Here is a 27620-nt window from a genome sequence, read left to right on the forward strand (position 1 = left end):
GATTATTACTAAACCTCTCTTCAATTTTTAAAATCTGTGTCTCAATTTTTAAAATCTTTAAAATGGTAATAATAATAGTATTGTGTCAGAGGATCGTGGTGAGGACGAACGTCCCAAGAACAGAGCCTGGGACATAGTAACTGCTATATAAATTCTTGCTATTATCTAGACATTTTGGCCTTCTCCTTCTCCTCTTCTTTATTATTATTATTATTCAGTTGGGAAATAATCAAATTTTATTTGGAGTGTCATCCTACAGTTTTATTCTGCTTCTTGATTGTTTCTGGAGGAAAATTTCTGCAGTTAATGTGTATTGAATTCTGCTTCTTGATTTTTTGCAATAACTCTATGAATCTGTTAACATTTTCGTTGTATGAAAGGTAGTCTCATTCTCTCATTTTCCAGATTTGGAAACTGAATCCCCAAAAGGGAAAGTGACTTGCCCAAGATCACACAGAGACAATGACTAAACCAGTAATAGAACGAAGGACTTCTGACCACGAGTCCACGGCTTGCTCCACTCGACACAGAGTTCAAGAATACTGACCTGGGGTATTAATACACTCTGCCCATCCTCCAAACATGCACAGGAAAACTTGAACACTCTGTGATTCCAGGTATTCTCCAAAAGATGTCTTTCCTTTCTAGCAAAATTTCAGGCATTTCAAGGGAAAGGTCTGTGGCTTGACTTGTAATCTTCGTTGTATACCCAGCACTGTGCTTCAAGTTCTTGAGGGCAGAAATTATTGCCTATAAGCTGGGATTATTAGGGACAGATGCTCAATAAATGGAACTAATTAACATACCCCCACTTTTAAAAAAAGAGGAATGGGGCGCAGGGAAGAGAATATTTATTAAGAAATTAATACGTTCTAGTCACTGTGCTAGAATTTTCACCACTATCCCATTTAATCCCCAGACATCCTTTGTAGCATTGTCAATTTCCAGATTTTGAATCAGGAAATTAAGGTTACTCTGAGTCTTCATGAGTAAATATTCAAGATTGACATTTCTCTGATGGACCACAACCTTTAGAATCTAGTATTATAATCACAGAGTGAGAGGTAAAGCCAAGAAGGAAGAGACCTAATACATTCCAAAAGGTTAAAAAAAAAAAAGAGTTTTTCTCATGAAAAACGATGAAATCAACCATATAAATTGTGAAAATATAAGTCATGATTGTATTTGCTCTGTGACAGTGTGGAAATGCACATTTTTATCAAGCTAGAAACAGAAAACAAAGAAAAATTATGAGTATTTCAATCTTGCTCATCAAAAGAGACTGATCATTACCAAATCCAGGCAACCTGGCCCCACTCTCCCTGCAAACATTTAATCCACATGAGAGTTTTGAATGGAGACAAGAAGATAAGTGACAGGACTTATGTAGAGAAGGACACTTAGGCCTGGCTGAGTTTCATAGCATGGAAGGGCCCAGACCCAAAAAATGCTTAGTACCTATTATGCTAGGCTGAAAAAAAAACAGCCCCCTAAAGACAATTAGGTCCTAGTTCCTGGAATCTTTAAGTGTACCCTGTTTGGAAAAAGGGTCTTTGCCGATGTGATCAAGTTAAGGATCTTGAGATGGGAGATTATCCTGTATTATCTAGGTAGGGCCCAAATGCAGTCACAAGTGTCCTTAGAGAGGCAGAGGAAGATATGATACTAATCCACAGAGGAGGAGGTGATGTGAACATGGAAGCAGAGATTGGAGTGACACGGCCACAGGCCAAGGAATGTCAGTAACATTCTCTTTTCCCTGGGAAGCTGGAGAGGCAAGGAGCAGATTCTTCCCTAGAGGCTCCGGGCCTGCCAATATCTTGATTTTGGCCCAGTGAAACTAATTTCAGACTTCTGGCCTCCAGAACTGTGAGAGAATACATTTCTGTTGCTTTAAAACACCAAGTTTGTGGTAATTATAATTTGTTAGCATAGTGACAGAAAACTAACACCGTGCCCCTGTGTTGGTATCCAAGTCTCAATTTACTGTCATCTCCTTTCCCTTCCATCTGGCACTTCCAAGAAGAGTTTCCAAAAGCATCCTAATATCTTTTGTTTGTCTCTTCTGAAAGGCACTGTGACAAGCACTTTATATGCAGTAGCTCACTGAACCCTCATAATCCTATTAGGTGAATATAATACTAATATTATTTCTATTTTACAGATGAGTAAAATGAGGCTCAGAAGAAAAGCTGGTGGGGCCACACTCCTAACAGGTGATGGAGCTAGTATTCCAACTCAGGTCTGCTCAAATCTAAAGCCCACACTTTTAACTTCTGCACTGTACTACCTCAAGGTCTCTGGGGTAAGTCAAGGTTTTAATTCTCGTATCTACTGGCGAAATTTCAGGATATATATATCTGAGGGATATTTTCAAGGACTTTGGACCAAAGGAGACCAAACATGCCTTCATTGCAGCTCAAGGCACTGAGCTGCCATTTTTTAGCAAAGAGCAGAGGATGGCCAATCCTAGCATCACAGAAAGCTCAGGTTAAAAGGACCTCAGAGATCCATTTGTTCAAATTCCTCACTTTACATATGAAGAAGCTGGGCTCACAGAAGGGGAGGGCCCTGCCTAGGGTCACATATAGAGGCTTTAAGTGATAAAGTTGGGATTGAAGTCCTGGTCGCACTTCAAATCTAGGGTTGATTCTACTGCACATCACACTGCCCAAAGTCATGTGTGTTGCTATGGTCCAAAGGGCTGACAAAACTCTGGGAACTTGCAAGAAGGAAAATGGAAAAATGGGTCACAACCTTCTCAAAGCTATAGTGTCCCAGGTCTTCATTCTCACATGGGGTAACCTACAGGGCTGCAGCCCTGAGGTGCAGGGCTGAGATGGTCCAGGGTATTGGGAGGGGGTAGCTTCTGCATTGGGACGGAGACTGAAGAGACCATGATGGTGTGACCATGTCCCAAATGGGAGGAAAGGAATGTCAAGATTTCATGAATTCCTAGAACTGAAGGGATTTCTGAAAATCTTGAGAGTAGCAGCTTTGGAAGTAAGTTGTCTCTTACATGATTAGCAAGGAACTCGTTTGGGAAACTCAATAAAATTCTAATTATGATAAAGGCTGAACATTCTTCATCCACCTTTAAATACATCCACTAATAAATATTGAGGCCCCACTGGTCTCTGCCTTCATGCTTAATAAGGTGGTTTTAAAAAAAGATAATGTATTTAAAGTACCCATACAGTCTTAGTACACAAGTCCTTTAAAATGCTGTTGCTAAGAAAGAAATTGAAGATGTCACAAACAGATGGAAAGATACACTATGTTCTTGAATTGGAAGAATTTATATATATATATATATTTTTTTTTTTCTTTTTCTTTTTGCGGTACGTGGGCCTCTCACTGTTGTGGCCTCTCCCATCGCGGAGCGCAGGCTCCGGACACGCAGGCTCAGCGGCCATGGCTCACGGGCCCAACCGCTCCGTGGCATATGGAATCTTCCCGGACCGGGGCACGAACCCGTGTCCCCTGCATCGGCAGGCGGACTCTCAACCACTGCGCCACCAGGGAAGCCCGGAAGAATTAATATTTTTAAATGGCCATACTACCCCAGGCAATCTATAGATTCAGTGCAATCCCTATCAATCTACCAATGGCATTTTTCACAGAACGAGAGCAAATAATCTTAAAAATTGTATGGAAACACGAAAGACCCTGGATAACCAAAACAATCTTGAGAAAGAAGAACAGAGCTGGAGGAACCATTTGCTCTGACTTCAGATAATACTACAAAGACAGTAATCAAAATAGTATGCTACTGGCATAAAAACTGGGACATAGATCCATGGGACAGAATAGGGAGCCCAGAATAAACCCACACACTTATGGTCAATTAATCTATGACAAAGGAGGCAAGAATATACAATGGAGAAAAGGCAGTTTCTTTAGTAAGTGATGCTGGGAAAACTGGACACTTACATGTAAAAGAATGAAATTAGAACATTCTCTAACACCACATACAAAAATAAACTCAAAATGGATTAAAAACATAAATGTAAGACCTGAAACCATAACACTCCTAGAATAAATCATAGGCAGAACATTCTTTGACATAAATCATAGCAATGTTTTTTTGGATCAATCTCCTATAGCAAAGGAAATAAAACCAAAAATTAACAAATAGGACTTAATCAAACTTAAAAGCTTTTGCATAGCAAAGGAAACCATCGAGAAAACAAAAAGACAACCTACTGAATGGAAGAAAATATTTGCCAATGATATGACCAATAAGCAGTTAATATCCAAAATATATAAACAGCTCATACAACTCAATATCAAAAAAAAAAAAAAACCAGTTAAAAAATGGGCAGAAGATCTGAATAGACATTTCTCCAAAGAGGACATGCAGATTGCCAACAGGCACGTGGAAAGATGCTCAACAATGCTAATCATCAGGGAAATGCAAATGAAAACCACAGTGAGATACCATCTCACACCTGAAGGAATGGCTATCATCAAAAAGACCACAAATAACAAATGTTGGCAAGGATGTGGAAAAAAAGGAACCTCTGTAAACTGTTGGTAGGAATGTAAATTGGTACAGCCACTGTGAAAACAGTATGGAGGTTTCTCAAAAAAAACAAAAATAGAACTACCAAATGACCCAGCAATTCCACTTCTGGGTATATATCTGAAAAAAACAAAAACACTAATTCAAAAAGATACACGCACCCCAATGTTCATAGCAGTATTATTTGCATTTGCCAAGTTATGGAAGCAAGCTAAGTGTCCATCACAGATGACTGGATAAAGAAGATGTGGTATATGTATTCAATGGAATACTACTCAGTCATAAAAAAGAATGAAACTTTTGCCATTTGCAACAACTTCGATGGACTTGGAGGGCATTATGCTAAGTCAAATAAATCAGACAAAGAAGGACAAACACTGTATGATATCACTTATATGTGGTATCTAAAAAAACCAATAAACTAGTGACTATAAGAAAAAAGAAACAGACTCAGATATAGAGAACAAACTAGTGGTTACCAGTGGGGAGAGGGAAGGGGGGAGGGGCAACATAAGTGTAGGGGATTAAGAGGTACAAACTATTACGTATCAAATAAGCTACAAGGATATATTGTATAGCACAGGGAATATAGCCAATATTTTATAATAACTATAAATAGAGTTATAAACTTTATAGATTGTGAATCACTATACTGTACACCTGTAACTTATATAATATTGCACATCAACTATACTTAAATAAAAATAATTAAATTTAAGAAATATTTTAAAAATGCTGTTGCTAAAACATTAATTAATAATAGTAGCTGTACTAGCCACTGTCTTTTAAGACACGTTGATCTCCGCTTCAGAGACTACATGTCCCAAGATGCTCTTTGCTTGGGTTCCACCGCCCATTGCATTCTGGGGCTTGTAGTCCGGAAGTGAATGGATGATTCATCGGCCCGCAGGCGCAGTGCTCCTAATTCCCGGAAGAACCAGCAGAGGGTCGCAGGATGTGCGGGTGGCTGCGGCTGCTGCTGCAGCGGCGGCGCTGACAGGGCACGCGCTCTATGCCTTTCCGGCTGCTCGTCCCGTTTGGCCTCCTGTGTGCGCTGCTACCCCTGCACCATGGTGCGCCCGGCCCGGATGGCACCGCGCCCGACCCCGCCCACTACAGGTGAAGGGGGTCAGGCTCCCCGCCCTTCCATAGTTGGGGAATGGGAATCCCAGACCTGGTCCCTTCCCCATTCCCTCCATCCCAGACCACCCCCCCGACCTGCTGGGACCCCGCCACTGGGCTCCTCGCAGAAATCAGGTGGTGATTACCATTTTCCGCCCTAATTCTTGTCCTTTCCTCTGTCTGGTTTCGTTTGGTGGCCCTCTGACATTTCTCGTACCCCGCACCAGGGCGCGAGTCAAGGCCATGTTCTACCACGCCTACGACAGCTACCTGGAGAATGCCTTTCCCTACGACGAGCTGCGACCTCTCACCTGTGACGGGCACGACACCTGGGGCAGGTAGTGCGAGCGGAGGAGCAAGGGGGCGGCCTGGGTCTGGCAGTCCGGTCCTAGGCGGGCGGGTATGCTGGAGCTGGTGGCTTCATGATCTCACCGGTTCCAGAAAAACCTCCTAGCTAGCGTGGGGTCGCGTTCCCCCTAATTCAGGCCAGCACCACCAGGATCCACCCAGCCTCCTGGGAAGTTGGATTCCCATAGTGGAAAAAGGCTGGGTTAGCCTGGTGGTCTGGACCTCCGGGCTCTGGCCACAGCAGTGACAGACACCAGCTGTTAGGACTTGGGCAAATCTCTGGAGGCTTAGGATATGTGGAAGGGCTTCAAAAAGTCAGAAGACCCAACCCTTTCATGTTATAAGTGGGCAAACAGGCCTAGGAGGGGATGTAACTCTCCTAAACATGAAATTTCAGAGCCTTTGTTGTTAGTGTAACTGAAACCCACTTCCCCCATTACCCTCACATCCCTGACTGCTTCTTGAGATCTCAGCTCAAACTGTCACCTTAGCATCAGTTCCCCTAAATACCCACCCCGACAGGTCACTCTCACAAACCACCCTTTTTATTTTCTTCGTAGCACTTCTCACTCTTATACTGTCATTTTCACTTATGTGTTAGTTTGTCTTTCTCACTTCCACTAGAAGAAAAATCTGTGAGAGGTGGAATTCTCTGTCTTGTTCCTTGCTGAGTAAGTGAAGAATCATTGCATTTAGCTGAAGCTAACCTTGATTAAACACTGTGCTAAGCATTTTACTTGTGTCATCTCATTTAATTAACACCCCTAGGAGTTAATTGCTGTTATCTCTGTTTTACAAATGAATATGCTAGGGACTGGAGAAATTAAGCTCAACACAAATTGTGCTGGTTTTCGTTTTTTAGTTGAAAAAAGTAATACAAGTAAATGGCAAATTCAAGCAGTCCAATATCATATAATAAAATAAATATCTCCCATACCCTAGAACTCCAACCACTGTTAACCTTCTTGTGTATCCTTCCAGAAATATTTTTCGTTTATACCATCATATAGGTATGTATATGTGTATCTTTTAAAATAACCTTTTAAAGGTGTAACTTATATAAAATGCACCCATTTTAAGTGTGTAGTGACCACCATCACAGGATAGAGAACATTTCTGTCACACTGGAAAGTTCCCTGGTGGCCCTTTATAATAATAAATAAATAAATAATAATAAATAATAATCCCTCCACCACCACTGGCCCAAAAAACCGCTAATCTGCTTTCTGTCTATATTGTCTCTTTTTGAAAAATGCAGTTAGAATATGACACACGACACTGCCTACTCTGTACCTTGTCTTTTTCATTTAACTATATAATTTGAATGTCTTCCCCTTAGCCCATAGAACTCTTGATAACAATCTTTTTGACCACCTCATAGTTTCGCATTGTTTGAATGTATTACAGTTTGGTTAATCACTTTTCAACTGGTATACATTTGGGTTATTTCTAGCTTTTTGCTGTTCTAAAAACAATATTGCCATGAGCATTCTCAAGGCTACAGTTCTGTGCACTGCGAGATAAATTCTTAGATGTGGAAAGCCTGCGCTCTGAGATACAATCTTATACTGCCTCCCTATGGTGGAGAAGAATGCCAGAGAATATAGGCAATGTGTTTAACTACAGTCGAGCTATTTGCATGAGATGTTATACATCAGCCCACCTCCCAGGTACGTTAAATGGGTCAGAGGTTCCCGGCGATTTTCACGATGGCTTCTCTGTTGTGATTTCAGGTGGGAGTGGCAGAGGCATCGCTGTGCTTCACTTATTAGTTTTTGGGGTCTCTGATCTGGGGCAGCCTTAATAACTGGTGTTTGTTTGATTTTCTTACTAAGCAGCTGGGGTTTTTGTCCTTTTACAGTTTTTCTCTGACTCTTATTGATGCTCTGGACACCTTGTTGGTAAGTGTCTCATCTATTCCTTTTCCTCTCCAACACTGCATGACCAATATCCTTCTTCTTTTGGTAGCTTGACTGTGGGTGAAAAATGAATTCTTCACCTGGGCTTTTTATTTTCATCTTTCATTTTGATCTTTAATTTGGGGGCAGTGGAAAGCCAGTGGAATTTTTTTCAAGAAGAGGGTAGGAAATGAGATTCCTGTTTTGAGAAGATCACTGGCTACAATGTGGAGAAAGATTCATGTCATCATTTAACAAACATTTTATGAGTAATTGCTTCATGCACTGTGCTCAGCCCTCTGGGGGAGTGCAGGAATGAGGCAGGCTCCTGCCTATGCAAAGATTCTCCTAATGTGGAAAGAAATAGATCCCCTGAGAGTTGTGGGGATAAACTTGCTGGAGTCTTTTAAAGGAGGAAGAGGTTAATTTCAGCTGGAGGAATCGAAGGATTCCTAGAGAAGGTGAGATTTAGATAATCGAAGATAGGTTGGATTTGGAAATGGGAAGACACAGAGTGAGATTTCTGGTAGAGGGGACAGCATGTCTGAGGGCAGAAAATCAGGGAATAGTGGGTACTGAAGTCGACAGAAGAACAGTGAGAGACATGGTTAGAAGGATAGATTAGGTCTAAATCATAGAGGGCTTTGAGTGCTGAGATAGTCAGGATTGTTTCAGCTGCAAGTGATCAAACTGATTTAGACAGGAAGGAAATTTACTGAGTCAGATAACTAAAAAGTCCAGGTAAAGACTGACCTCAAACCCAGCTGGTTCCAGACATTTAAATAACGTCATTAGGAATCTCTTTCTCCATCTCTTATTTCTACTTTCCTTGCTGGCTGTATTCTCAGGCTCTCCTTAAGCTGGCAGGGTAGCCAATGGTAACTCCAGACGCACATCCCACTCATTTAGTAACCTGTGTGTGGAGAGAATTAGTCCTTTTCCATTAATTCCGTGGACTGAGTCTCACTGATCTGGCTTGGGATATACATCTATCCCTGAATCAATCAGTTGGCCAAGGGGTATAGTACGTTGGCTGGTCCAGGTGAAGTGCCCATTCTTGCAGCTGAAGGGATGGAGTTAGCTTCTTCAAATTACAGGAGTGACTGTGGAAGAAGGGTGATTCCTCAAGGGAAAATTGGAACACTGATATCAGAATAAAAGGCATCAGGACTGCATTTGACTGATGGTTTAAACAAAAGGGTTTAATTTTCTCAAGTATAAGAAAATCTGAATGAAGGTAATTTCTAGCATTGGATCAGCTGCTCAGCTGTGCCATCAGAGACCCCATGCTCTTTGTATCCTTCCATTCTACCATCATTAGTATACTGACTTTCATTCTCATGCTTAGTACCTCATGGCCTAAGATGGCTGCCACAGCTCCAGAAATCAAGTCTGCTTTCAAAGCAGAAAGAAAAAGAGTAAAAGCCATGCCAACTGTGTCTTGTCCCTTTCTGTTATGAAAACAGGAGCTTTCTGAGAAGTGCCCCTAGTAGACTTTACAAAGCTCAGAATTGACTGAGTAACACAATCACCCAGTAGCAAATGAGACTGAGAAAGCAAATATGTGGATTTCTAGCCTCTATGGCTGGGAGCTACAAGGGTAAAGAAGATTGAGAATCAATGTTGGGCCAACCAACCTGCAGTATTTTCTATAAGGCTGAATGTGACAAGGTTAAAAACAATAAATATCCACTGTAAATGTCAAGCTAAGATTTCCTTATGTGGTCTACAGTCTTTATATTGGTTTCATTTAAATGAGTACATAAAAATTCTTAAATTGGTACCAAAGAATTTACTTTACCAGTCTCTTGATACTGGGTCTGTGTGATTTCCAGCTCTCAGTGTTTTCTCCTGTTACCAGCAGTCCTAGAACAGAAACTGTAGGTCTGAAGTTGAATAAGTAGGATTCACACCAGCATAGGATCCTAGACTCTGAATCTAGCATCTTCAGTGCCCACAAGCCTGAGAGCCTCACTGTCAGGTCTCTCTTTCCTTCAGATTTTGGGGAATGTCTCAGAATTCCAAAGAGTGGTTGAAGTGCTCCAGGACAACGTGGACTTTGATGTTGATGTGAATGCCTCTGTGTTTGAAACCAACATCCGAGGTGAGGGCTGCCTTCTAGGGCCCTTGGAAGAAAGGAGAATGTGGAATTTTGGCTTCTGTGTAAACCAAGAGGTGATAAACAGGATCTTAAGTGCCAGCCTTGCCAGGGCACTTGACTCAAGCCAGATTGACAGAGTCTTCCCTCCTGTAGGGTTGGGTAGGGAGGTCTCGGGATCCCTCATCAGTTTCAGACATGAAAGTGAGCAGGGGACAGAGAAAAGACTGAAAAGAAATATGCCAGGATTACTCACATATTTAACATATATTTGGTACCAGGCTTTCAGCCAAGAGCAAGAAAGATGTAATCCTTGCCTTCTTGTAGCTTATTGCCTATTGAAAGTTTGTTAGAACTTTCTGCATTGTTGATGGAAATATTTTATATCTGTGTTGTCCAGTCCAGTAGCCACTAGCTACATGTGGCTATTGAACATTTTGAAAGGTGGCTACTGCAACTGAAGAACTGAATTTTAAATTTCATTTAATTTTAATGGATTTAAATTTAAATAGTGACATGTGGTTACTAATTACTGTGTTACATAGTGCAAGGCTAGGGTATTAGTTTCCAAACCTGGCTGCCCATCAGAAGCATTTGGGACATTTTAAAAAGTTCAGCTGTGTAGACTCCACTCTAAATCTAATGAATTGGGATCTCTGGGTTGGGTCCCACAGTCAGTATTTTTAGCAGGTTCCCAATGAATCTTTTTTTTTTTTTTAATGAATCATTCATTGTATTGAGGTAAATTTACATATACTGAAATGCACAGATCTACACATTTCAATGAATTTTGACCCAGTGATTCTTTTTTTTTAAATTAATTAACTAACTGTTTATTTTTTTTGGCTGCGTTGGGTCTTTGTTGCTGCGGGTGGGCTTTTTCTAGTCGTGGCGAGTGGGGACTACTCTTCGTTGCAGTGCATGGGCTTCTCATTGCAGTGGCTTCTCTTTGTTGCAGAGCATGGGCTCTGTGCACGTGGGCTTCAGTAATTGTGACTCGCGGGCTTAGCTGCTCCGCGTCATGTGGGATCTTCCTGCACCAGGGTTCGAACCCGTATCCCCTGCATTGGTAGACGGGTTCTTAACCACTGAGCCACCGGGGAAGTCCCTTATTTATTTATTTATTTTAAAACATCTTTATTGGAGTATAATTGCTTTACAATGGTGTGTTAGTTTCTGCTTTATAACAAAGTGAATCAGTTATACATATACATATGTTCCCATATCTCTTCCCTCTTGCGTCTCCCTCCCTCCCACCCTCCCTATCCCACCCCTCTAGGTGGTCACAAACCACTGAGCTGATCTCCCTGTGCTATGCGGCTGCTTCCCACTAGCTATCTATTTTACGTTTGGTAGTGTATATATGTCCATGCCACTCTCTCACTTTGTCACAGCTTACCCTTCCCCCTCCCCATATCCTCAAGTCCATTCTCTAGTAGGTCTGTGTCTTTACTCCCGTCTTACCCCTAGGTTCTTCATGACCCTTTTTTTCTTTTTTCTTTTTCTTAGATTCCACATATATGTGTTAGCATACTGTATTTGTTTTTCTCTTTCTGACTTACTTCACTCTGTATGACAGACTCTAGGTCCATCCACCTCACTACAAATAACTCAATTTCATTTCCTTTTATGGCTGAGTAATATTCCATTGTATATATGTGCCACATCTTCTTTATCCATTCATCCGATGATGGACACTTAGGTTGCTTCCTTGTCCTGGCTATTGTAAATAGAGCTGCAATGAACATTTTGGTACGTGACTCTTTTTGAATTATGGTTTTCTCAGGGTATATGCCCAGTAGTGGGATTGCTGGGTCGTATGGTAGTTCTATTTTTAGTTTTTTAAGGAACCTCCATACTGTTCTCCATAGTGGCTGTATCAATTTACATTCCCACCAACAGTGCAAGAGTGTTCCCTTTTCTCCATACCCTCTCCAGCATTTATTGTTTCTAGATTTTTTGATAATGGCCATTCTGACCGGTGTGAGGTGATATCTCATTGTAGTTTTGATTTGCATTTCTCTAATGATTAATGATATTGAGCATTCTTTCATGTGTTTGTTGGCAATCTGTATATCTTCTTTGGAGAAATGTCTATTTAGGTCTTCTGCCCATTTTTGGATTGGGTTGTTTGTTTTTTTGTTATTGATCTGCATGAGCTGCTTGTAAATTTTGGAAGTTAATCCTTTGTCAGTTGCTTCATTTGCAAATATTTTCTCCCATTCTGAGGGTTGTCTTTTGGTCTTGTTTATGGTTTCCTTTGCTGTGCAAAAGCTTTTTAGTTTCATTAGGTTCCATTTGTTTATTTTTATTTCCATTTCTCTAGGAGGTGGGCCAAAAAGGATCATGCTGTGATTTATGTCATAGAGTGTTCTGCCTATGTTTTCCTCTAAGAGTTTTATAGTGTCTGGCCTTACATTTAGGTCTTTTATCCATTTTGAGGTTATTTTTGTGTATGGTGTTAGGGAGTGTTCTAATTTCATACTTTTACATGTATCTGTCCAGTTTTCCCAGCACCACTTATTGAAGAGACTGTCTTTTCCCCACTGTATATTCTTGCCTCCTTTATCAAAGATAAGGTGACCATATGTGCGTGGATTTATCTCTGGGCTTTCTATCCTGTTCCATTGATCTATCTTTCTGTTTTTGTGCCAGTACCATACTGTCTTGATTACTGTAGCTTTGTAGTGTAGTCTGAAGTCAGGGAGCCTGATTCCTCCAGCTCCATTTTTTGTTCTCAAGATTGCTTTGGCTATTTGGGGTCTTTTGTGTTTCCATAGAAATTGTGAAATTTTTTGTTCTAGTTCTGTGAAAAATGCCAGTGGTAGTTTGATAGGGATTGCATTGAATCTGTAGATTGCTTTGGGTAGTAGAGTCATTTTCACAATGTTGATTCTTCCAATCGAAGAACATGGTATATCTCTCCATCTATTTGTATCATCTTTAATTTCTTTCATCAGTGTCTTATAATTTTCTGCATACAGGTCTTTTGTCTCCTTAGGTAGGTTTATTCCTAGATATTTTATTCTTTTTGTTGCAGTGGTAAATGGGAGTGTTTTCTTAATTTCACTTTCAGATTTTTCATCATTAGTGTATAGGAATGCAAGAGATTTCTGTGCATTAATTTTGTATCCTGCTACTTTACCAAATTCATTGATTAGCTCTAGTAGTTTTCTGGTATCATCTTTAGGATTCTCTCTATATAGTATCATGTCATCTGCAAACAGTGACAGCTTTACGTCTTCTTTTCCGATTTGGATTCCTTTTATTTCTTTTTCTTCTCTGTTTGCTGTGGCTAAAACTTCCAAAACTATGTTGAATAATAGTGGTGAGAGTGGGCAACCTTGTCTTGTTCCTGATCTTAGTGGAAATGGTTTCAGTTTTTCACCATTGAGGACGATGTTGGCTGTGGGTTTGTCATATATGGCCTTTATTATGTTGAGGAAAGTTCCCTCTATGCCTCTTTCTGCAGGGTTTTTATCATAAATCGGTGTTGAATTTTGTCGAAAGCTTTCTCTGCATCTATTGAGATGATCATATGGTTTTTCTCCTTCAATTTGTTAATGTGGTGTATCACGTTGATTGATTTGCATATATTGAAGAATCCTTGCATTCGTGGAATAAACCCCACTTGATCATTGTGTATGATCGTTTTAATGTGCTGTTATATTCTGTTTGCTAGTATTTTGTTGAGGATTTTTTATCTATGTTCATCAGTGATATTGGCCTGTAGTTTTCATTCTTTGTGACATCTTTGTCTGGTTTTGGTATCAGGGTGATGGTGGCCTTGTAGAATGAGTTGGAGAGTGTTCCTCCCTCTGCTATATTTTGGAAGAGTTTGAGAAGGATAGGCGTTAGCTCTTCTCTAAATGTCCCTATTTATTTTTTAATGAACACTTATTGCCTAGGTTTTACCTGTGGGATTCTTTGAGGCCCGGGTTGAATGTGGATTTTTCCAGATATATTTTTTGTTTACTCTTGCCATGTGGCTGGAGGCATTATCTGCTAAAACCACCTTAGGCTAAAGATTTGAGGTTTTCTAGACTACACAGTTAGTGTGAATTCAGTCTGTAAAACTTAGTGGGTACCAGTTTGTGGTTATTAATTCTTAGGAGAGATTTTTTTTCTTCACTTTACTTGGCATTGAGATTTGAGGTATACAGTTTTCCTTACTCTATGCTAGGGGAGGTGTGTAGGGTTTATTTTTAATTCATCTTTACACAGGGTATATAATTCTTCCAGATCCCAACTTCATGGAGGGATCTTCTATCAGACTTCCCACTCTGGGTAGGTCCTGCCTTTGTCTCTTATTCCTGGTCTGCCAGGAGGAGAGGAAAACTGAAGCTCAAGGTTACCAGTTTTTTCAGTGGGAGGGCCATTCAGGATATCTGTTTAGCCATATTTCCTGATAACCTTTGTATCTTTTTATAAGTCCTAAATATTATGTAATAAATTGAAATAGATAAATGAATAAAATCAAGGTAATGAGTATCCTCCCTTGGTCTTGGGGTGATGGGGAGACAGTGACCAAGTGCAACGAGCGTGGACTTTGGAGTCAGACAGACCTGGCCCTACCACCTACTAGATGGATGACCCTGGGCAAGTCAGTTAACCTCTCTGAATCACAGTATCTCCATCTGAAGAGGGCACAGTAGTACCTAGTGCTTGGTATACAGTAGGGACTGCAAAAAAATGATAACCTTTTTTTTTTTTTTTTTTTTTGTGGTACGCGGGTCTCTCCACTGTTGTGGCCTCACCCGTGGCGGAGCACAGGCTCCAGATGCGCTGGCTCAGCGGCCATGGCTCACGGGCCCAGACACTGCACGGCATGTGGGATCTTCCCGGACCGGGGCACAAACCCATGTCCCCTGCATCAGCAGGCTGACTCTCAACCACTGCGCCACCAGGGAAGCCCGATAACCATTATTTTTGTGACCCACCAAGAGAAAAAAAACTTCATGAACTTAACACTGTACCAGTGTGGGGGGTTAAGGACTCTTCTTTTGCTACATGGCTCCAGCCCCTTCCCAGTGAGCCACTGAACAGAGCATTAAGTTTAATTTGTACAAGGGAAAGACTGGTCCTTAGGATTCTGACACTTGCTTTTTGTACCATCTGTAGTAGTAGGAGGACTTCTGTCTGCTCACCTGCTGTCAAAGAGGGCTGGGGTAGAAGTGGAGGCTGGATGGCCCTGCTCGGGACCTCTTCTGAGGATGGCTGAGGAGGCAGCCCGGAAACTCCTCCCAGGTAAGACCCACATGGAGATGGGGCAGAGATGAAGTCCGGTAGGTCCTGCTGCTCTTGCTGGAGAAGAGAGTGGCTGTGCAGAATTATTTGCTCGTGTTGCTCACCCAAACACTTGGTATTTCTACCTCTTGGCGCCCACCATGGAAAACAGGAGAGTCCTTGGCATTTTGATGGCTAGGCTAGGATGGATGAGCTGACCTCATGAATGTCTGCGAGGAGCGCTGAAGGCCAGCCTGGTGGCTGGAAGGCTCTTGCCCTTATTTGAGTGAGTGCTTTTGCCCCCTCCCAGGCCCACACGCCACTGGAATGAAAGGGTTCCAGAGAAGAGCCTTGGTCTGAGCGTTCGGAACCTCTGGTTCTAGACTCGGCTCTGACAACCAATAGCTTGACCAAGCCGCTCTTCCTCTCCTTGGTTCAATTTCCCCGTCTATCAAATGGGAGTCATAATTCCTGCCTCCCTCTGGGGAGACGTAAAATGAGGTCAGAGAAGAGAAAGTTCTTGGAGAACCTCAAACACCACTGAGACATGAGAGGGACTTGTTTTGTAGCTGAGCCATGTCCAGGGCTGCAGGCCAAGCTGCAGTGTTTGTCCAGAGGGGCAGTAGCTGGGCTCGGCAGCATCAGCGGGACGCTGTGTTCTCTTCAGGGTGTGGTGGAGGCTCTGAGAGCTGTTCACACCCAAGCACGTTACACTGTGCTTTCCACCAACCTCTTGGCCGTCTCACTTCTCCCCTTCACCCAGGACTTGCCTCTCATCCTTGGGGAAGAGCTGAGGAGAGTGAGCGAACTGGGTTCAGGTCTCACTCACGGCCTGAATGTCTCCTTACAAACGTCATGTCCTGTGTGACTCATCCCTGGAGGGAAACTGTCTGGTTGCTCCCTTCTTTTTTTTGTATTGAGAAATATACATATTGAAAAGTGCAGTCACGCTGAGAAACAGGATTTTGTCACCTCCCCACCCCCTTTTTAATACTGCCTGACTTCTCTGAACTATCCCTTTGGGCCCTTCTTGCTTGTGACTTGAATCCTCCTTGCTTACCACTCATGTCTGCCAGATAGCAAGTTTCTCTTCTTACAGTAAAGTTGCTGGACCTTGTGGTTCTTGGAAGTTTTGACAACTTTGTGCACAGTTTGGTGACGCATAGGCTGCTTTGGGGTTGTTTGACCTTTCAGCCTGGAGAGGAAATCTCTGCCTCTGACTTGCTGTCTTAGTTCCTTGCCTTGAATTGGAAGGCACTGGGGTGAGGTGGACAGGGCTCTGGGCCCATTGCGGGGGGAAGGGGAGTGGGCATGTGATAGTCATTCCCATCCCAGCTCCGTTTGGCGCTCTCTGTGATCTCTGAGTCACTTCTTCACAAGCCTGACCTTTCCTACCTGTGAATTGAGGGTTGGACCACATTGGCAGTTTTGTGGTTTATATCCTTTTTAAAGAAGATAACATAGCCCCTGAAACTCTTTATTTAGAGCAGGGATCTTAAACTGGCTGCTCTGGGACTGTTTACAGTCTTCAGATGTGTTTTATTTGGTCAGAATGGTGTTTTAAGAAGTAGATGAATGGCTTTTTCATTGTGCCACCAGCTCCCCCACTGCCTGTGGCTTAAGCCCTGCCTGCTTCACACTAAGTTACTTGCCTGGGCTCTGAGGCATAATATAAAATAAGTAAAAGTAGAGCTGCTCTAGCTAAAGTGAGCATGTGTGGAGTGTGATACCCCCGAGCACAGCCTGCTGCTTCCCTGCTCACCACAGGCAAGAGCCCAAGGCATGAGGAGCAGTGTTTGACAGCATCTGGGTTAGGTGGCCACTGAGGGCCCTCCAGTTGTGACATTTATCCTTCTCTGGCTCAGTCTCTAGCAGATCACCCAGGAGACAAAAGGGAAGTGCTGGCCAAGGCCTCAGGCTTTGGTCCTGTGTCCACCCATGCCCACCTCCCCGCTCCTATCTGGGTTCTTAATTTTGCGATTGTTCAGCCTTTCAGACCCCCACTGGCATGCCGTATGGAACGGTGAACCTGCTTCATGGCGTGAACCCAGGAGAGACTCCTGTCACCTGCACAGCAGGGATCGGGACCTTCATCGTGGAATTTGCCACCCTGAGCAGCCTCACCGGTGACCCTGTGTTTGAAGACGTGGCCAGAGTGGCCCTGATGCGCCTCTGGGAGAGCCGGTCAGATATTGGGCTGGTAGGTCCGCTGCCACTCTTCCTGTCTAGTTCAAGTTCGCCACCTTGGCCCCTGCTTATGAGGCTCAGGGCTCTGAGCAACAAGTTGCGGTCCAGCCGAAGGAAACTAAGGGTGACCTCAGGAGCGATCCAAGGCTTAGGCTCACGACACCAAAAGTAGACCAAGCCTCCAGTTCATGCTTTGGCACAGAGGGGAGGAGAGCATGAGAGCACATCCTCTGGCAGGAAAAGGGGCCATGATAAGCTCTGGCTCCTTAAGCTTCTCTGATCTAGGGAGTGGGTCATATGCTTCATGCCCCTGACTCACTCGGTGACCTTAGATCGTCAGCCTGTCTGGCCCTCATTTTTACATATTTTTGTTTGTAAAACTGTGTTTCTTAGAACCAAAAGATTTGAGAGATGTTGAATGGCTGTTCCATGAGGAAATGATTACTGGTCAATTAAATTTGGGCAACACTATAAATAGTATCCTTTTTTTGGAGAGTCATAATGAACACGAGCAGGTTAAAGGTTATCAAATCCTATGATAAATTCATCTATTTAACTTTGCTTAACTCAACGTTTCACAAACTTATTTGACCCCAGAGTTTTTCTTTCCCCTACAAACCTACTCACCTATGGAAATTTAAGGTCGGTTTCGGCTCCTAAACTAGATGATCCAGTGAAACTAACAGTAATTGAGCCAAAGCTGTCCAGGAAATAGCACTAGATTTAGTCAGAACTGAGACTGAGCCCCAGCCTTACTATGTTGAAACTGTGTGACCCTGGCCAAGTCACTCAACCTTTCTGATCCACAGTTACTTCAGCAATAATACTGATGGATTAATACCTCCTTGCTGAGTCATTATGACTTATAAAGACTGTGTTGTCCGAAAGTGATTCAGGTGGAGGCACGTTTTATGCAAAGTCTGGTTCTAAGTCAGCTTGAAAAGTGCAACTTGTGTGAGGACTCCTTGACAGTCCCTTAAGAAGGTGCCACGCTGGAGAACTAGAGTAACCCCCTTAGTGTCCAACACAGGCAGTTTTTTCTCCAGCTCGGGAGCCATAGTGACTCCGTGACCACCCTGCCCACATCCTCTCAGCCCTTTATCATTTCCGTGCACACTGGCCTGTCTTCCAGTTGCCGTCACCCATGTCTCTTTGGCTACGGGCCTTTTCTGGTGCCTGGATCCTGCTCTGCTTGCACTTGGCTGGAAACGCCAGGTCTTAAATGCTACCCCAGAGCAGTTCTCAATCAGTGGCTGATACTGATGGGAGTTTATGGACAATCACCCTTGTTCCCCGGCCCTCGGGTGGGACCGTGCTGAGGCTCGTGCTCTACACTGACTCCCAGAGCTGCCCGGTGGGATGGTGGGCATGGTGGTAACTTGCCTGACAGCACACCCTTTAGGGCTGCCTCCCTGCCCTGCCTCACTTTTCCCCTCCTCTTCCAGAGTTTCCAGGGACTCACCGTCCAAATCAACTACTTCCTGGCTTCCTTGCTGGGGCTCTGCCCAAACTAACACAGGACAATTAGCTGTTTCTTTGAATGAGTACCAAGTGAAGTTATCAGCTTCCATCGGGGTCTAAGTTATATGGACAACATATCTCTTCATTTAAATCTTTAAAATTTATTTTTAAATGGTTCACAAGTCAAAGGATACAAAAAAGTACACAGTGACATCTGTGACCCGTCCTCCAGCTACCCAGTTCCTCTCCTTACAAGCAACTACTCTATCAGTTTTTTGGATGTCCTTCCCAAGTTGATTTATGGAAATATGGAAAGTATATCTTATGTCTTTAGACACTGGAATCGCATGCAGATTCTCAGGCTGAGAAGTCTGAGACAGATTGTGGGAACAGCACGTTCTCATCTCCCAGCTCACACTCACTCTAGACAGGGCATGAACACTCCAAGTCATTGTTCTTTTTTCAGTTTTTGACCAGTGTGTATAATTAAGTCCTCCTAAACGTGCATGAGATGTGTCTCCACTGTACATATATGCGAGAGCTGGCCATGATCCAGCCTTGCCCCCCAACCCTGTACCCCGATAGCCTGCATGTCTCCCAAGAAGCACTGGGGTGCCTGCCTTGTATCTCACGGGACAGTCAGGGGTGTGGGGACATCCTTGTTTGGTCTTGGGCCCTCCTTTGACACCAAATGTCTCTCTCCTAGGTCGGCAACCACATCGATGTGCTCACTGGCAAGTGGGTGGCCCAGGATGCGGGCATTGGGGCTGGCGTGGACTCCTACTTTGAGTACCTGGTAAAAGGAGCCATCCTGCTTCAGGATAAGAAGCTCATGGCCATGTTCCTAGGTAAAAAGGGCAGGGTAAGGGGGCTTTTCCCCATGGTTTTCCCTATTGACATGTAGTTTATTTATAAACTTTCAGTTGCTCCCAAGTGCCTACAGAATCAGCTCTGCATTCAAAACCACCATGGACTTACACTGCCCACTTGAGGCCCGCTACACCTTTTCATGCCTTCCTGCAAGAGCCAACTGAACCATGCTGGCTTCTCTATATGCAGCCTGGATTTTTATTTCCTGGCCATTGCACATGGTGTTTCCTTTGCCTAAAATACCTTTTTTCCTGCCTTTATGTGTCCAAATTCTGTCCACCCGTTAAGGCCCAGCTTAAATGTCACTTTGCCCAGAAAATAGCTTGATTCTTCCTCAGAATTTAGGGCCTTCAGAATCTTTTTTTTTTTTTAATATATAAATTTATTAATTTATTTTGGCCACGTTGGGTTTTCGTTGCTTCGCGCAGGCTTTCTCTAGTTGTGACGAGCCGGGGCTACTATTCGTTGCGGTGCACGGGCTTCTCATTGCAGTGGCTTCTCTTGTTGCGGAGCACGGGCTCTAGGCATGCGTGCTTCAGTAGTTGTGGCACGTGGGCTCAGTAGTTGTGGCTCGCGGGCTCTAGAGCGCAGGCTCAGTAGTTGTGGTGCATGAGCTTAGTTGCTCCACGGCATGTGGGATCTTCCCAGACCAGAGCTCGAACCCGTGTCCCCTGCATTGGCAGGCGGATTCTCAGCCACTGCGCCACCAGGGAAGCCCGGCATCATTTTTGCAGTCAGCTATCATCACAGTTATAGCTCTTCTAACTGAGTGCAGCATCCAGGCCTTATACTTCTGTACTCCCCACAGTGCTTTGCAGGAGGTAGCTGTAGATTAATGCCTGTTGAATAAAAGCAGTTTACCCTTCAGGCCCTTAGACACTAGTAGTAATGATACTGAGGAATTGTTGGGCACCTAATAATAATTATAGCTACCATTCATTTATTCAGCAAATATTTACTGAGTACCATTGATGTGTTAAGTTTTGTGCCAAGCACTGAACATGGACTATGTCATTTCATCCGTACAACACTGTTTGAGATTGTCTTATTTATTTGCATGTTTTTGGTACTTTGTTCATTCAGATAATGCTTATTGTGCATATTTATTATGTACTATCTTCATGTTGGGGATTCTGCAATCAACAAAACAAAGTCCTAGCTCTCATAGATTTACAGTCTAGGGGGAGTTATAAGTTCAAGTTCCCACTAGAACGCCAGCTCCCTGAGGGCTGGACTTTGTCTTATTTGCCACCCCCCAGGTGCCTGGCACCCGGTAGGCACTCAGTGAATATTGTTGAGTGAATAAATGACTGCACAGTCCCATGAGGTATATAACATTACTCTCCTCACTTTACAGATAATAAGACTGAGGCTTACGAGGAAAAAACTTGCCCGAGGTCACAGCTAACAAGTGGTAAAGCTGGAGCTGGAATTTGAGCCTGGAAGTTTGCCTCCAGAACCCATGCTCCTTCCTCTGTGCCTCCTTGCATCCTAGTCTGCTTTGAGGCTGGGCCACCCTAGGGTCTTGCAAATGTTTAAGTCCATCCTTCTGTTGCCAAAGCCTGCTTTTTGTGTCCCTCATCACTGATGTGTCCATCATCTTATCTCCTCTGCAGAATATAACAAAGCCATTCGGAATTACACCCACTTCGATGACTGGTACCTGTGGGTGCAGATGTACAAGGGGACTGTGTCCATGCCAGTCTTCCAGTCTCTGGAGGCCTACTGGCCTGGTCTTCAGGTAGGAACGATCAGAGAGGGTGGTCCTTTTTCTATGGAACCGGCAAAGCAAGCTCATTCTAATGTATGAGTCAAAAAAGTGCTTGAGCACTTTTTTTTGGAGGGGTGGATTGGGGATGGGAGAGGGGCTTAGAGTGAGACAGATTTAAAGTTCTGCCAAACTGAATTTTCCAAGGGGACCTTTAAGGTGTCAGGAACTGAACTTCCAGCTTGCTGTGGAATGTTGTACCACTTAAAGTAGACAGGGCGGTAATAGCCATTGGCAATGACCATTTCTCCACTGGACATTTCTGTCACGTATCCTCATTCTTGACAGCGGGCCTAGGAAAGGGCGTGACAGCATCTGGGACTGCTCTGTCTGCCATCATTATGTGTGTCCATTACGTGGTCTGATAGAGTTGCAGCTGGAAGGGATCTTAGAGCCCATCTAATCCAGCCCCTATGTGTCCTAAAATATTTTTAGTATTTTTATAAACAACTTCTTTTTAATCTTAAGAAATTAAGAAAAGGCAGTAACATGTAGATGGTGGTAAATTTTTCTTTTCTTTCTTTTTTTTTTTTGCGGTACGCGGGCCTCTCACTGCCGTGGCCTCCCCCGTTGCGGAGCACAGGCTCCAGACGTGCAGGCTCAGCGGCCATGGCTCACGGGCCCAGCCGCTCTGCGGCATGTGGGATCTTCCCGGACCGGGGCACGAACCCGTGTCCCCTGCATCGGCAGGCAGACTCTCAGCCACTGCGCCACCAGGGAAGCCTGGTGGTAAATTTTTAAAGCACAACAAGGAATACAATGATAAGTCTCAAGCCCCCACCCTCAGATTCTCTCCCCAATCCAGCCCTTGTTGTCAGTTTTCTGTACCTCTTTCCAGAAATCCATGTACATAGGTATATGCGTATTTATAGCACCCTTTTTTCTTTACGTAAATAAGAACATTTTTATTCTTTTTCACTGAATGTATCTTGGAGATCATTCTTTATTGATGCATAAAGATCAATTTTACTTTTTTAAACAGTTGCATATATTCCATGGAATAGATATATTGTCATTTATTTAACTTGTTCCCCATTATATACTTTTAGCCAACCCTCTCATTTTATAGATGGGGAAAGAAGCTCAGAGAGAACTTGTTGATAACATTAAATATTGCTTCAACTCTTCTAAGATCTTCAAATTTAGCTGAGTGTCCCCTAAAAGAATTTTGAAAAATTATAGAGCCCCATGCATGTTTTTAATCTTATGAGTTTAAATAGTTGCATACCATTCCTTTTTCTCCTCCAACTCATATTTCCATTCTACCACTCCAACAGGATTTTATCCTAATTATTATATTTTATGCTGAAAGCATTTTATTGTTCACCGTATCATATTTCTCTGTGACAAAATTTGTTCATATATAGAAATTTAAAATGTTTTTAAATTTCCCGTGATCATAAGCTCTGAGTATTACATTTGTTTTCTTCTGGATTTAGTTATCATTAGTATGTAACTGATTAAAACAACATTTATAGCTTACAATTTTGGATGATTATAAACCTGGAAGTAATTTATTGGAAGTGCATTTCTTAATGAGATTTTTGGGGCTTTTTAAAGTTTTTAAGTAGTTCATGTATTTGTGCATGAATAATACATGTTGCTAAAACAGAGCACTGTTAAGCATCAGTTTTATTCCTGCTTTTCATTTTTTTAGATGTAAGTGCCGCGGAGCCTATGCACATAAATAAGTAGATGGAGATGGAAGGAGTTTGATATTGTAATATCATTCAGTTCTTTGAAATCATTGAGTTAATAGATTGAACCATATAAAATTGCCAGCATCAACCATTTTTGACCTGCAAATGTGGCAGTATTTTATGGTTCACTCTTTATATGGTTAAAAAAAATCACAAATGATCTGTCATCAAAAATGATTTTTAATGATGTCTCTGCTGACAACTTGACCAGTTCCTCTTTCAATTTTTTGAAGGCAAAGAATTGAAAGCCGTCTGATTTGCAGAAGGATTTGTTACCCAGTGGTTAGAGCCATTCATTTTTCTCAACACCTACACTAATATTTTAAATTTAACCTAGTTCAGTGCTCAGGACATTTTTATATCCAAGGACAATGTTCCGCAGTAAGGCTGGAGATTGTTGGTGGGTACACCTTGCTTTTGTAAGATGGTAGGACCAGTTGTGGAAGAGATAGAATGGGTAGCCTGCCTTTGTGTTGTAAGCATCTTTTCAGGCAGATCCATTTTAGGAAAATTAAGGATCAGGAAATCTATTTCCTTAAAACTATTTGTGACTACATTCCTCTTGGAAAACCTGCTTGTACCACCCAGCCATACAACTGATCACACCCTTTGACTTTGCATGATTCTATTTCTATGCATGTTCCTCAAGAAAATAATTGACCAGGGAAAGATGCAACCTGTACATGGATATTCCCAGCAGCAAAGTTCATGACTAAGAAAAACTAGAAATGGTCCAAATGCCCAGTAATGGAAGAAAAAATAAATGATTGTATTTTTTCCTTTTTTTTAATTGTGGTAAAATACACATAACATAAAATTTACCGTGTTAACCATTTTGAGTGTACAGTTCAGTGGTATTTATATTCATGTTGTGCAGCTATCACCACCATCCATCCCCATAACTCTCTTCACCTTGTAAGACTGAAATTCTATACCTTTGAAACAATAACTCCCCATTCTGTCCTCTCCTAGCCCCTGACAACCATCATTATTATTTTGTTTAACATCTTTATTGGAGTATAATTGCTTTACAATGGTGTGTTAGTTTCTGCTTTATAACAAAGTGAATCAGTTATATATATACATATATCCCCATATCCCCTCCCTCTGCGTCTGCCTCCCACCCTCCCTATCCCACCCCTCTAGGTGGTCACAAAGCACCGAGCTGATCTCCCTGTGCTATGCAGCAGCTTCCCACTAGCTATCTGTTTTACATTTGGTAGTGTACATATGTCCACGCCACTCTCTCACTTCGTCCCAGCTTACCCTTCCCCCTCCCCGTATCCTCAGGTCCATTCTCTACGTCTGCGTCTTTATTCCTGTCCTGCCCCTGGGTTCTTCAGAACCTTTTTTTTTTTTAGATTCCACATATATGTGTTAGCATATGGTATTTGTTTTTCTCGTTCTGACTTACTTCGCTCTGTATGACAGTCTCTAGGTCCATCCACCTCATTACACATAACTCAATTTCGTTTCTTTTTATGGCTGAGTAATATTCCATTGTATATATGTGCCACATCTTCTTTATCCATTCGTCTGTGGATGGACACCTAGGTTGCTTCCATGTCCTGGCTATTGTAAATAGTGCTGCAGTGAACATTGAGGTACATGACTCATTTTGAATTATGGTTTTCTCAGGATATGTGCCCAGCAGTGGGATTGCTGGGTCATACCACCATTATGTTTTGTGTCTTTATGATTTTGACTACTTCAGGTATCTCATATCAGTGGAATCATACAGTATTTGTTTTCTTGTGGCTGGCTTATTTCATTTAGCATAATGTCCCTCAAGGTTCATGCTTGTAGCATGTTTCAGAATTTCCTTCTTTTTTGAGACTGAATAATATTCCTTTGTATGTATATACCACACTTTGCCGTCTTTGTATAGGATTTGTGTGCTTTGTGTGTGGCACTTTTCCTGCTTTAAGAACGGGTCCTGGGGTTATTTCTCTATGAGGTTATAATAACACTAATAGCTAACATTTAGCTGACAGTCTGTCTGGCACATAGAGGTGATAAATATTTATGAAAGAATGATTTATGTGCTGGGCATTTTACACAGAATCATCACAACACGCCGAGGTAAACGATGTTTCATAGATGAAGAAAGGAGGCTTATAGACATTAAATTTGTTCATTTACTCAACAAATATTTGAGTGCCTGCTGTATTCCAGGCCCTGTCCTCGTGAACTTTATAGAGGGTGAGACACAAAGAAAAACTTAGACATATTCATAAAATAATAAGTTGCAATGAAGGAAACAAATTAGAGGCTAAAAGAGAGACTATTGGATGGGGACTTACTTTAGATAAGAAGGCCTCTCAGAAGTGGTGATGCTCAAGCTGATATGTGAAAACTGGGGTGGGGGACGATGTTCCAGGCAGAGGAAACATGATGTGTGAAGGTCCCGAGGCAGGAAAGAGTTGGGTGTTTATCAGAGACAAAAGCAGCATGGCCACAGTCCAGGGAAGGGAAAGATCAGTCAATGGAAAGTCAGCAGTGGCCAGATTGCTCAGGGCCTTGAGGGCCGTGGTGAGGTGTCTTGACCTTAAGCTGAGCCTGTGGAAAGCCACTGAGTAAGACAGTTACTCTGGCTGCCTTGGGAAGAGTGGACTGGAGAAGACAAGTGGTAGGACCAGTGAGGAGGCCTTTGAGGTCATCCCAGTGCAAGATGCAGGTGAACAGGTGGTGGCTCTGGAGATAAAGAGAAAACTCTTGATGTTTTAGAGAGGGAGAATTGATAGGAGTTGCTGATGGAATGGATGTGGGAGTGGGGGAAGAGGGAGGAGTCAAGGATGGCCAGCAGGTATCTGGCCAGAGTGGAATCAGTGGAAGGTGGTGCCGTTTACTGAAAAGGGAGAGAGGTGAGAGGAGGGAGGCAGCTTTGCGGGAGAGTGAAGGGACCGATAGTTTTGTTTGGAAACTGTCAAGTTTGTTCTATCCTTGAGACATCCAGTGGAGATGTCAAGAAGGTCAGCTGTTTCCCTGTGAGCTTACAGTAATACGAATAGCTACATAGAAGCACCTAGTAAAATTACAAGTGCATATAGTCTCAGATTCAGCAGTCCCAACTCTGGAAATGTGTCTTACAGACACGCTTCACATATGTTTGAGGTGACATATGTATGCGGTTATTTATTGCAGCATTGATTATTGTAGCAAATAGCAAAAGATTGGAACCAAGCCAACTAGCTATCAATAGGGAACTAATTAAATTGTGGTCCAAGCAATGGAATACTATGCAACTGTATAAATAGGAGGAGGGAGTGCTTTATGTACTTACATGGAAAAATTGAGATGTATTGTTAAATGAATAAAGGAAGCTACAGAAAAGTATATTTAATAAGCCGTATTTAATGTGGGGGAAATAATACATACTCATACATCTTTGCTTATGTTTACAAACTAATGCAAAATGGTTATTTGCTGGGGGGTAGGGTGTGAGTGAGATTAAGTACAATCAATCTTTTTCTTATTCTTAGAATTTTGAATCAGATGGCTGACTTACCTACTTAAAAGCAGTTAGTAGCCAGTATTGACTGAGCACGTACTGGTAGGCAGGGACATTGTATACAGCCTCTGTCCCTCACAACAATGTAAAATATACGTTGTATTTTGCATGTTAGAGACGAGGCTCAGAGAAGTTAAGTGTCTGGTTTGAGGCAGCACACTGAGTAAATGGCCGACTCTGGGTTTGATCACGGGTCTTTTTGGCTCCAAAGCCTTCGCTTCCTCTTTTCCCTGAGGTTGTGTGTGGGGTTTTTGTTTTTGTTTTTGTTTTGTTTTTTTATTTGCGGTACGCGGGCCTCTCACTGTTGTGGCCTCTCCCGTTGCGGAGCACAGGTTCCTGACGCACAGGCTCAGCGGCCATGGCTCACGGGCCCAGCCGCTCCGTGGCATGTGGGATCTTCCCGGACTGGGGCACGAACCCGCGTCCCCTGCATCGGCAGGCGGACTCTCAACCACTGCGCCACCAGGGAAGCCCGTGTGTGGGGTTTTGTATGTGGGCTTCCTGCCTGGTGGCTGCTTGCCTGACAACCACTTCTCTCCTACAGACCCTCATTGGGGACATTGACAATGCCATGAGGACCTTCCTCAACTACTACACCGTCTGGAAGCAGTTTGGGGGGCTCCCGGAATTCTACAACATTCCTCAGGGATATACAGTGGAGAAGCGAGAGGGTTACCCGCTTCGACCGGGTAAGCAGCATCTCTGGCCTACTGCCAGCCCACAGGCTCTGATTCTCAGAATCCCAACCCCTCGCATATCTATGAGGCTCCATGCCTCACAAGTGCTCACAGCTCCATTTTTTTCCCATCTGCTTCTTCCAGTGGCTCTGGATGGTTTTCCTTCTAGGAATTATTTATCCCCCTTATTTTCAGAGAAGGAGACGGAAGCCTAGTGGGTTGAAATGGC

The 27620-nt window shown here is 42.9% G+C and overlaps 1 protein-coding gene across 3 annotated transcripts in view; it reads left to right on the top strand.

Annotated features, from left to right (window-relative positions):
* The window catches only part of EDEM2 (ER degradation enhancing alpha-mannosidase like protein 2), a 49005-nt gene that overhangs the window by 16030 nt on the left and 5355 nt on the right, over positions 1–27620 (top strand). Inside the window, exons 2-12 of one of the 3 annotated variants that reach the window (XM_027078482.1) lie at positions 406–617; positions 2165–2305; positions 5436–5644; positions 5875–5985; positions 7857–7896; positions 9892–9997; positions 15113–15238; positions 17206–17417; positions 19572–19713; positions 21352–21476; positions 27259–27403. In XM_027078482.1, coding sequence (XP_026934283.1) covers positions 5538–5644; positions 5875–5985; positions 7857–7896; positions 9892–9997; positions 15113–15238; positions 17206–17417; positions 19572–19713; positions 21352–21476; positions 27259–27403 — 1114 coding nt within the window. In that variant the 5' untranslated portion in view covers positions 406–617; positions 2165–2305; positions 5436–5537. Of the gene's footprint in view, positions 1–405; positions 618–2164; positions 2306–5435; positions 5645–5874; positions 5986–7448; positions 7666–7856; positions 7897–9891; positions 9998–15112; positions 15239–17205; positions 17418–19571; positions 19714–21351; positions 21477–27258; positions 27404–27620 lie in introns of those variants that run through there. The other 2 variants (XM_027078483.1, XM_027078484.1) reach the window with 2 other exon arrangements.

Source organism: Aethalodelphis obliquidens, unplaced genomic scaffold, assembly GCF_003676395.1.
Source record: "Aethalodelphis obliquidens isolate GAN/ISIS:26980383/991018 unplaced genomic scaffold, ASM367639v1 scaffold42, whole genome shotgun sequence".
Lineage (NCBI taxonomy): Eukaryota > Metazoa > Chordata > Mammalia > Artiodactyla > Delphinidae > Aethalodelphis > Aethalodelphis obliquidens.